The 12,140-nt window shown below is 36.8% G+C and overlaps 2 protein-coding genes across 3 annotated transcripts in view; one reads left to right on the top strand and one right to left on the bottom strand.

Annotated features, from left to right (window-relative positions):
- The window catches only part of LOC127655666 (SH3 domain-binding protein 5-like), a 263,875-nt gene that overhangs the window by 209,539 nt on the left and 42,196 nt on the right, over positions 1-12,140 (top strand). The window lies entirely within an intron of this gene.
- On the bottom strand, positions 91-10,177 carry LOC127655669 (GA-binding protein subunit beta-1-like). Of its 2 annotated transcripts, none has more exons than XM_052143588.1 (8): positions 10,011-10,177; positions 8,797-8,904; positions 8,518-8,685; positions 8,173-8,367; positions 7,365-7,515; positions 6,665-6,820; positions 6,466-6,584; positions 91-2,218 (listed from the first exon to the last, which is right to left on the bottom strand). In XM_052143588.1, exons 2-8 carry the CDS (start codon positions 8,902-8,904, stop codon positions 1,868-1,870), a joined length of 1,248 nt encoding a protein of 415 aa, XP_051999548.1. In that variant the 5' UTR covers positions 10,011-10,177; the 3' UTR covers positions 91-1,867. The 2 variants fall into 2 exon arrangements, with proteins under 2 accessions (XP_051999548.1, XP_051999549.1); XM_052143589.1 differs by having other exon boundaries at positions 6,466-6,581.

Here is a 12,140-nt window from a genome sequence, read left to right as displayed (position 1 = left end):
ATTAAATAATATTAAATAAATACCATAAAATTGAACATTTTCTTTAAAAAAAATAAATAAATAAAAACTAGTAGATATAACAAATCTCAGAAACATTTATTTTGACTGTAAATATAATAAAATGTAACTGCAAGTGCACTAAAGACAGTCCCCAATTGTTTCATTACAAAAATATATATGTAAATATATACAAACAATAAAACTGACGGACAAAGTGTGCATCTGCCTAAAAAGCCAGCAAAAGTCCAAGCCACAAAATATTTTTTTCCCCATCACATTAAAATTCAAATAGTGAAGCCCAATGTAAAAGCGTAAACAAACTTTGCTTTGTGTCTGACAAACACATTTTTAAAGTGATTACCAATGACATAATGTTAATGTAAGATTGTTATTTTTACTGATATATCTCTTCTGATTACATCCTATGCATAAGCAGAAAAATAGCAAAATAACAAATAACTCGAGACTTAATGTTTGTGGGTTAAGAAGGAATTGCATATGTACAGAGCATGAAAGAGGAATAAAGCATGTACAATACAGTTAATGCAATCCCTTAAAATTCAATGGAAATATCAAACGCCAGCTGGCTACCTGGAAAACTTTGTGATGTGAGGTCTAGTTCTGAAAAATGGTATGCTGTATTAATTCACATTTTTAAACCTGCTAAGAGAGATGTTACTTCCGAAAAAACACAACTGATAATATAACTTCACTGAAAGTTTACAGGGATAGTTTAGCCATAATTGAACAATTTGTCATCATTTACTTAACTTGATGTTGTTCCAAACCTGAAAAATAGGGTGAGTAAATCTGATCGGGTTTCATTTTAAGGTGAACTAACCATTTAACTGTAAAAGCTGCTAACTTCTGGAAACACAGCAGCATTTCACTATATTATGAGAACAGACAAAACGGTCACATGACCAGGAACATTGCATAATTTTTAGAGCACAAAAAAATTTAATGGATATCTTGATTTAGTGTATTCAAAAGAACAAAGATAAAATAAAGATGAAACAGCCAATGCTAATTTTATACTCTGAAAGGAGTAACAGTTATGATTAGCAACAACTAAAATTATTAAAGTTTTTTTTTACTAAGTAAATGCATAGCTACTTAGAACCAATTCCACCACCCAATGCCAACAAATTACTGTTCAACAGTTGGCTAATCTTTGCTCGGTGTTCCTCCATTTAGTTAACTTGACAGTCTCTTTAAAGGCATTTTAAGTCTGTTAATGCTCTGCAACACTCAAAGTGTCATATTCCACTGTTATTGTACACTATGATGTAGTTAGTACCCACTTTGTACTGGACTGAAGTATTAAAGGTTCATAATGTGTCTTCATTAAAAGCACTACAGGGATATTTCACTCCCAAAATGAAAATTCTGTCATTATTTACCCACTCTTATGTTGTTCCTTATGACTATGAAAAAAAATAAATAAATGAAAATAGATGGATAGAGAGAGAGAGAGAGAGAGAGAGAGAGAGAGAACTGACATCCTCAGTCACTATTCACTTTCCTTGTATGGGAAAAACAGTGCAGCGTCAACATTCTTGAATAAAATCTCAAGTGATCCACTGAGGAAAGTCATACAGGTTTGCAATGACATGAGGGTGAGTAAATGAGGACAGAATTTTCCTTTTTTGGGGAACAAATCCTTTTTAAAATGACTCATCACTTCTGCTCTCCCTATTCTATCAATCTAAACACTTCAGCATTGTTGTTGCCACCTAAATGTCTGCAAGTATGTCTATGAGTAAAAAAAGGTTATTTAAAATAAATAAATACAAAATCACACTCCAGGTAAACAGATTAAAAGAGTGTTTCTAATTCCTGAGTGTTTGAGTCTTTGAGTTCACTGCTACAGTGTGGCCTCAGAGATGCCTGTGGTATCTCCTGCATCTACTAATGCCACAGTTTCGTCTGACAAACTGGAGTCAATGGCCTCCTCCTTAATGATGATCGCCCCCTCTGGCAACACAACTTCCTCTCCACCAACCACCTCCTCCTCCTCTTCCTGAAATACCACTTCCTCTTCGGGCTCGTCACTGGTGCCATTGGTCTGCCCGTTGGAAAAGGCCTCCAGTTTAAGCCTGTACTGCTCAGCTTCCTGCTCCTTCCGGAGTAACTGCTGCCAGTACTCCTGGGCTTTTCTGTTTGCCTCCTTCAGCTGCAGCTCCAACTGTTCCCGACTGTCCTTCTCAGTCAGCTCCTATAGAAAGTGCCACACAGTAAGTCTTGATTTGGGATGTGCAAAACTACATTGACTAGTCAATGGGTTGCTTGAACTTAAAACGACTAAATGATCTTAAGGAAGCCCTGTGTAATTAGGCAGATTTCAAGTTATTTTTCCCCTGATTGGACATGTTTCTTAGCGGGTGTTTACACAAGACACCTCAACAGCTCACCCAAAAATTAAAATTTTCTCATCCTTTGCTCACCCTCTTGACTTCCCAGATGTGTATGACTGACTTACTTCTGCTGAACACAAATTAAGATTTTGTGTGTGTATCTCAGCTCTGTAGGTTCGTACAATGCAAGTAAATGGTGAACAGAACACCAAAAGCTCAAAAACTTGTCAGCATAAAGGTGATCTATAAGACCAGTGGTGAAGTAATGTCTGAAGAGGTGGGCATGCTGTGAAAGACCCCCCATAAATTTTTTTTAAAACATCTCTAAGATTCATTTACATTTCTGTACAATACATGTAAAATGTGTACACATTTCTTTCCATAATTTTTTTTTTTAATAAAGACGTAATTATAGTCCCACATAAACTAACAAAATGTATATCAGGGTAAGTTTCTTGCTGGCATGGTGTAGAGTAAACTGCTAAGAACTTGATGTTAAATATTTAATTAAATTAATAAGTGTCATTAATGTTCCTTTATTAGGCTACTATGAAAATTTTGAATAATTTATTATTATTATAACTAATAAACTAATTCATAATACGCAATAAGCATTGTAGCTAATATGAGTGTAGTAATGTTCAAGTTAACACATTATCTTGTATTACCATGTATAGCCTAAATAAATGAATGGTTATTTGTTTTATTTGTGTACTATAATGTACATTTCAGTGTATAGTGAAATAGTTTTCCTGCTTAGCAATATAAATGGAAATTATTTGAAATCACGAGAAAAAGGCACCACTGTAAATATACACACGAGATTATATATATATATATATATATACACACACACACACTCAAATGTGCTGTGGCATCGCCTTTGAAGATTGAAAGTTCCAGGTCAAAAGCCTACTCGGTGTTCTGGCGGTCATAAATATTATCATTTATTTCAGGTGGGCATATGCGAAATCCTAAGAAAGATAGGTGGCCATACGCACTAGATTACACTTCTGCAAAATACTCCAGTGGTTTAATCAATGTCTTCTGAAGCGATCCAGTTGCTTTTGGATGAGAACAGACCAAAATATAACAAATTGACATCTTGTCATTGCGGTCTCTAGGCACGATCATGATTTCAAGCTTGATTACTCTTCCTAGTGCTTAACGCATGCCCAGAGTGCTAGATGGAGCTATAGGAAGTGTAAGTGTATCGAGCTTGAAATAATGATCAGTGAGACTGCTGTCAATATGTATAGTGAAAAAGGAGTTATATTTTTGTCTTCTTTTCAAAACCTTCGTTTGTGTTCAGAAGAAGAAAGTCACACATCTGGGATGGCATGAAGGTGATTAAATGATGAGTGAATTTTCATTTTTGGGTCATCTAAACCTTTAACGGAGTGTAATTACAGAGTGCTAAAGAATGCAATAGTCTCAAGAAACATTAAAAAAGTTTGACTATTTGTAATTTGACTCAAATTATTCACAGCAAGAGATGCAATGCAACAGCCAAACATGTCTACTTATTAGTTTTAAGGAAGCCCTGTATAATTAGACAGGCTTCAAAAACAGCTCGAGAGAGCATAATGGAAAAGGACAGAATGCAGGAATCTCAAGATGCATTTTTAAAAGTTGGACTATTTTTAGTCTCATGTAGCCAGACCTTTGACTAAAACAGCAAAGGTCTAAACCATTTAGCACCTTAGATTGGCCAAGAACCACCCACTCAAAAAGAAACATCTAACTGACATGTAAAGTGATCAGTCACACTCAGTTTTGCCATTACGTGCAGTTTAGGGGCAGGGATATTGGATATATACAGTGCATCTGGAAAGTATTCACAGCGCTTCACTTTTTCTACATTTTATTATATTACAGCCTTATTCCAAAATTGATTAAATTCATAATTTTCCTCAAAATTCTACAAACAATACCCCATAATGACAAAGTGAGAGAAGTTTGTTTGAAATCTTTGCAAATTTATTACAAATAAAAAAACAACAAAAAAAAAAAAAAAAAAATCACATGTACATAAGTATTCACAGCCTTTGCTCAATACTTTGTTGAAGCACCTTTGGCACAAATTACAGCCTCAAATCTTTTTGAGTATGATGCTACAAGCTTGGCAAACCTATTTTTGGAAAGTTTCTCCCATTCTTCTTTGCAGGACCTCTCAAGCTCCATCAGGTTGGATGGGGAGTATTTTCAGATCTCTCCAGAGATGTTCAATCGGGTTCAAGTCTGGGCTCTGGCTTGTCCACTCAAGGACATTCACAGAGTTGTCCCGTAGCCACTTCTTTGTTATCCTGGCTGTGTGATTAGGGTCGTTGTCCTGTTGGAAGATGAACCTTCATCCCAGTCTGTGGTCCAGAGCAGGTTTTCTTCAAGGATGTCGCTGTACATTGCTGCATTCATCTTTCCCTCGATCCTGACTAGTCTCCCAGTTCCTGCTGCTGAAAAACATCCCCACAGCATGATGCTGCCACCACCAAGCTTCACTGTAGGGATGGTATTGACCAGGTGATGAGCGGTGCCTGGTTTCCTCCAGACATGACGCTTGCATTCAGGCCAAAGAGTTCAATCTTTGTTTCATCAGACCTGAGAATTTTGTTTTTCATGGTCGGAGAGTCTTTCAGGTGCCTTTTGGCAAACTCCAGATGGGCTGTCATGTGCCTTTTACTGAGGAGTGGCTTCCGTCTGAACACTATCATACAGGCCTGATTGGTGGAGTGCTGCAGAGATGGTTGTTCTTCTGGAAGGTTCACCTCTCTCCACAGAGAAACACAGGAGCTCTGTCAGAGTGACCATCGGGTTCTTGGTCACCTCACTGACTAAGGCCCTTTTCCCCCCGATCGCTCGGTTTGGCCGGGCGGCCAGTTCTAGGAAGAGTCCTGGTGGTTCCAAACTTCTTCCATTTACAGATGATGGAGACCACTGTGCTCATTGGGACCTCCAATGCTGCAGAATTCTTTCTGTACCCTTCCCCAGATCTGTGCTGTGTCTCGGAGATCTACAGACAATTCCTTGGACTTCATGGCTTGGTTTGTGCTTTGACATGCACTGTTAACTGTGGGACCTTATATAGACAGGTGTGTGCCTTTCTGTGAATACTTATGTACATGTGATTTTTTTTCATTTTTAGTAAATTTGCAAAGATTTCAAACAAACATCTTTGATGTTGTCATTATGGGGTATTGTTTGTAGAATTTGATGGAAAATAATGAATTTAATCCATTATGGAATAAGGCTGTAACATAACAAAATGTGTAAAAAGTGAAGCGCTGTGAATACTTTCCGGATGCACCATCATCCTATAATAAAAGACCGGCGTGGGGGAAAGAAATCATTATATAATGGCACGGCAATTACTGCGAGTGACTGCAAAGAAAACACACAGGAAAAGAGCAGAAAATGTGTAGAGTCCAAGTACAGCACAAAAAACCTCATCACAGAGAATTTCACAGACATAACCAAGTAAACAAGGCAGAATATGCAGCTCTGCTTGTGGATTACAACTTTATGCAATGTGCCTCAAACAAAACTCTGATTCTCTTTAAAGATTTGATGTCACTAACATTCCAAACTTCTGCATATCTGGGGGATCATTTTTTCCTCAAAAGTGCTTACTGCATCAACGCATAACTTTGTGAACACAACTCTGTTTCCAGGCGGACTGATAAAAAATCCTGTGTGCTTTGCGGACGTTCCATCAAACCAGCCAATTAGATTAGGACTGATTGATTAATTTCAGGAAGCATTTTCCAGTTTTGTGTGCTTTATGCACCAGACGTTAGAGCGTGGACTGAGGGTGGTCCATGGGCATGCCGTATGAAGCTACTAGAATATTTTTAACTTGACAACATCATAATGCATTTTAAATATATATATATATATATATATATATATATATATATATATATATATATATATATATATATATATATATTTTTTTTTTTTAAAAGAGAAAAACTTGCAGACCTTGCTAATTGACTAGCCAGTTATTAAACAACTAGTCAATTATTTTGATCTACTCCTAGACCTGATATTGATTGTGCATTCAATAATTCATAATTTGAATAAAAATAGTGAAATTTCCTGCTGCTCAGACCTTAGGTTTGGTATCAGTGTGGTTGATAGTTGATTCAAATTTCCTCTTCCTTGATGGAACTGGTTTGGTTTCCTCTGTGACGATTTCCTCAGAAATCTGACCAGCGGGCACTGCAACTACTAAATATGCATGCATGTGTGAAAAATACTGCATCAAAGCCTTTAAGAGTTATAAATGAGTGGCACAGCAATCTACTCACTTTGCTGCCCTTGCATTGTGACGAAGAATTTCTGTCCAAGGTTGCCAGGATGCAGGTTGCCCTGTTGGTCTGTTACTATGGTGATAACTCTCTGGCCATCTTCCCCTACAAGTTGCTGAATAGCCGAATCCACTGAGTCAGCAGAAATCACATTCTCTGAAACAAATAAAGAAATGTAGCATAATTTTTTTATAACTAACAATATAATATCTGACCCAGCTCTATAACTTCTATTTGCATTCAATTCAAATAAGGGTTCAGATTCCAATCCACTTAATATTTCTGGTTGCTGAACAATTCTTGTAATACTTTAAAATTAGGAATAATTTGTCATAACTAGTATATCCTAAACAAATATATGAAACAAAACCTATAGCCTATATGTTTTTAATTACCATTGATTTGACAGAACTTGTTCTGAATGTGCAACATCATTTTATTATAAGGACAACCAGTCATTAATTATACTAACTCTACTTTAGGTCTCGCAAGCCTTGAGAGGCCTACTCGTAACAAATTAACACTTCTCGGTTAATTTCGAGTTCGACCCTTGTGGTTTACTGAATTGGTCAAGAACTGCTCCTACTGATGTAAGCGAATCATTTAACTGATTCAAACCAATAACTCATGAGGTTGCCTACCCTAAAAACAACAGTACTAAAACTGTATGTTGCCAAGTGTCTATAATACCCGTTCATACCTGTGTTCGTTTTAGCATTGGTGAGAACAAGATCAGAGAGATTAACCACTCCTGATGATGAGATGATGAACTGAGGGCTGGCAGTGGCAGGAGATGGGCTGCTTAGGATAGTCCTCTCTGGATTCATGTTTACTTGATTCTGCATTCCATCCTAGAACATCACATTGACAAAGAAAAGGTGTTTAACCTCTTCATCTCTGGGCATTTTTGGAATGCCTCCTGCAATTTTTCACATTCAAATTTAAAATATCACCATTTACACATACATTGGACATACAATTTACAAAAATTGGTTTCATTTTTTCAGAAACCAACCCAAATAATAATAAAAAATTAATAATATTAATAAATAATATTATTCAGTAAGTAATATGGTACATGTTTATAATTGTGGCCAAAAATATTGGCACCCTTGGTAAATATGAGCAAAGGCGGCTGTGAAAAAAATCTGCATTGTTGATAAGTAAAACAATTGAAACAGTGGGGAAAATCTCATTATTTAACAAATATTTGTTTTACAAAACACATTGGCCATAATTATTGGCACCCTTTTATTTAATACTTTTTGCAAACTCTCTTTGCCAAGATAGCAGCTCTGAGTCTTCTCTTATAATGCCCAATGAGGTTGGAGAACACCTGGCAAGAGATCGGAGACCATTCCTCCATACATAATCTCTAAAGATCCTTCAAATTCAGAGGTCCATGTTGACACAGCACTCCCTTTTTGAACATGTTAAATGCACAACAGCTGGGACGTAAAGGTCATGTCTTAATATCTAATTGACAATCAAAAATGGTTTAATTTTACCTGCAACAAGAGCATCAACTCAGTGTTTCCTCTGTCCACGGCGATGTTGAAAGGCGTCTTGTCAAACTTGTTCAGGGAGTGAGTATCAGCACCGTATTTAATCAACAGCTCTACGACCGCTCTGTGCCCGTGTTCTGTAGCCCAGTGTAGGGCAGTCATTTTCAGCATGTCTTTGGCACTGATGTCTGCTCCACTCTATACCCAATGATATCCAAAATTAGATATAACAATATAACAAAACATATGAGAATATAACAAAGATCAAAAGATTAGTGACATGTATAAAACTAATCTCTTTCTCTTCAAAACAATCCAATACTATGCTGAGAGATCATGTGTTCTTACCTTGACCAGTAATTCAACGATGCTTGAGTGGCCCTCTTCAGCAGCCATGTGGAGAGGGGTCCGATCCACTTTAGTGCGAGCATCTCTACTCACCCCAGCACGGAGGAGCACCTCAGCGGTGGAGTAATGCCCATACTGTGCTGCTAAATGCAGTGGTGAGGTCCCCAGCTACAACAGAAGAACATGAAACCACTGTCAGCACTGTTAGTACATGGCAGATTTCAAATGATAAATGGCCTAAATTAGTAGTGTGCTTAAGCAGAATTACGTTGGACTCACCCAGTCTGTTGTAAAAGGAGCTCCATTAGCCATTAGCAACCTCACTTCATCATCCTGTCCTTTACGAGCTGCCTCCAACAAGCGCTTTCCCAAATCTACAAGTGACATCTAATGATGGGTAGAAAAAGGATACAGAATATAAAGTACTGTGCAAAAGTTTTAGGCACTTGTGAAAAATGTTGCATAGTGAGGATTTCTAAAGAAATAATACCATAAACAGTTTTCATTTATCAATTAATATCATACAAAGTCTAGTAAAAATAAAAAAGTGAAATCAATGTTTGTTGTGACAACCTCTGCCTTTAAAACAGTACCAATTCTTTTCAGTACATCTCAAACACAGTTTTTCTTGGTTGTTGGCAGACAGGATGTTCAAAGCTTCTTGGAGAACTTTCCACAGTTCTTCTATTTCAGCGGTATCAATTGTTTCCGTCTCTTCGTGTAATCCCAGACTGACTCGATGTTGAGATCTGGGCTCTGTGGGGGCCATACCATCTGTTGTATGACTGTTAAATTCTATTCTATTTGCAAAAGGAATGTTTGGAAGTCTAAAATTTATATTTCCTATTAAAGCTGAAGATATAAATAACCATCTTAAGACAAATGCTTTTGCACAGAACTGTAAACTGTATACTCTGTTAGCACATTAACTCAAGAGTCCGACCAAATAATTACTCTATACAAGCAACACATCTCAGTTCGAATAATATCAAAGTTACACAGAACACTGTCTGTGGTTAAAATAATAACCATACATACTCAGGGATTAAGTGATTTTAAGTACTAGGAACCAGATGTGCACATCACTGTATGTACATAATCCATCATCAATGACAGGACAGAAGATAGTCATCATTTAATAATACAGTCAAGTTCCGGGAGAAGTTGATATCATACTATCCACTTCAATTTAAACAAATGCATTTTCTCAAAATCAAACTACAACACCTTTTTGTGCGCATAAGAAATTATTCATTAAGTGAGGACCAAATGACTGAAAGTGTACACTAACTCTTCAACAAGTTTTAAGTTATGCTTAAGTTGTTAAATAACAAAATTACTCAACTTGTCATGTTATCGTTTTTAGTTATAAAATCACCAAAAACGGTGATTGAAATGAAACGGCGTAATTAAAATATATTTTAACGACAGTTGATCAAACTCCTGCAGTAAACTGCTAATAACCAGAATAAACCAAAAGTTCTGCAGCTCACCTCGACAAAAATGTTCTCCAGACGACTTGTACGGTATTATACCACGTAAAATAAGGCAAATGCCAAATTAATGCTTCGGTTATTTTAGGAGATCCAGTCTTCTATCATACTTTTCGATACTTTCCGAAAACAACATAGACGGGCTATTTGTCGTCAAAGATGGCGCACGAACGGTACCGGAAACAGAAATATTTTATCAGTTCTTCTTTGGTGGTGTTGAAACTTGCAGTATCTGTAGCGCCACTATTTCACACCGGCTCTTTTAGTAACTACATTCTCAATTTTCTGTTCTCTGTCTTTCTCCGGGTACCCCTACATTTTCAAAAGAAACAAGCTACTTATTTATTTTTTTTTTTGGTATTTTTTTTTACAAACTAGTGTATACTACTTTTTCCCATGAATAAAAACTTTAAAATTGGAAATTATTGATACTGATTGGCTCAATTAGTCCCTTTTCACATACCATGATGACGCGTTTCCGCGTTATTTGGCAGCGTAAATCTCTATTATATAAATCTTTTTATATAATACATTTGTAAAATATTGCGTGTAAATTTATAACATTATGCTTATTCTTTTATTACCCTGGAATACAATTTTAAAAACGAATTACTATACGTATGTTTTCCATTACAGCTGCTGACAGAGTGACAGTAAATTTGGCATATTTTCCCACCTGACTGTCTTAATCCACCGCTCTCTGTTTTTCGGGATATTTCACCCCGAAATGAAGATTCTTTCATAATTAACTCACCCTTATGTTATCCCAAAAATTAATGACTTTCTTCTACTGAACACACAAGAAGATTTTTTTAGAGGAAATATCTCAGCTCTTTAGGTCCATACAATGCAAGTGAATGGTGGCCAGAACTTTGAAGGTCCAAAAAGCATATAAAGGCAGCATAAATGTATTCCAACGGTGATACGATAGGTTTGGGTGAGAAACAGTTCAATATTTAAATCCTTTTTTTACTATATATTCTCCTCCCTGCCCAGTAGGTGGCGATATGCACGAAGAATTTGAATCACCGAAACCAATAGAAGAAGAATGTGGAAGTGAGAGTGAAAGTAAAGACTTATAGGAAAAAAAGACTCAACCATTGATCTGTTTCTCACCCACACCTATCGCATTGCTTCTGAACATATGAAGATTTAACTATTGGAGTCATATGGATTACTTTTATGCTGCCTTTATGTCCTTTTTGGACCTGCAAAGTTCTGGCCCACAATATATTTTCAAAAATATCTGTGTTCAGCAGAAGAAAGAAAGTACATCTGGGATGGCACGAAGGCTGAGTAAATGACGAAAGAGAATTTTCATTTTAGGGTTTTAAATCATCATCAGTTCTTTTGAGCATTGGACATACATAGTCCAAGTGGAAGTCTAATTTAAAGCTCAGCAATAGAAGGGAGAAATTTAAATGGAAAATCACAGAGTAATAACAAGTTGATTATTATCAAATAATCTGATTTACTCCAGTTTTAGCTATTTTTCTCATGAACACAGTAACTAGTCAGGGCTGGATTGGTAATCTGGCATACCTGCCATTTTCCCAGTAGGCCGACGCACTTTGGCCGATCAGGGGCATAGGCTACATGTACTGGACCCGCCGTCGTGAGAACTGGTTTGAAGACAGAAAGTGAGTCAGCTTCACGGATGGAGTTGGGAAGGTAATTCCACCAATGTGGTACGATGAAACTGAAAGTCCAGGAAAGTGGTTTGGTGCCTCTTTGTGTTGGTACAACAAGGCGCCGTTCCTTAGCCGACCGCAGACTTCAGATGGGAACGTAGCTCTGCAGAAATGATTTTAGGTATGCTGGAGCAGACCCAGTGACTGTTCCAGCGAGGACATGTTTACAAGCTGGTAATTACAATGTTATAAATGTGGATTATGAGGGCATTTCTAGTGTCCCCATAACTCTTATCACTTCAAATAAAAAAATACATTTGTGAGGTTTAGGGTTAGGGGATAGAATCTATAGTTCGTACAGTATACAATTAAATGTATATGGAGAGTCCTCATAATGATAGCTGCACCAGCATGTGTGACTGTGTGTGTGTGTGTGGTACACACATGTGTTATACATACACATTTATGGTTAAATGTATATGTATAATTTGGCAATGTA

The sequence above is a fragment of the Xyrauchen texanus genome, chromosome 15 (assembly GCF_025860055.1).
Source record: "Xyrauchen texanus isolate HMW12.3.18 chromosome 15, RBS_HiC_50CHRs, whole genome shotgun sequence".
Lineage (NCBI taxonomy): Eukaryota > Metazoa > Chordata > Actinopteri > Cypriniformes > Catostomidae > Xyrauchen > Xyrauchen texanus.
Note: the sequence above shows the minus strand (reverse complement) of the source record. Positions and strands in the feature narration are given on the sequence as shown.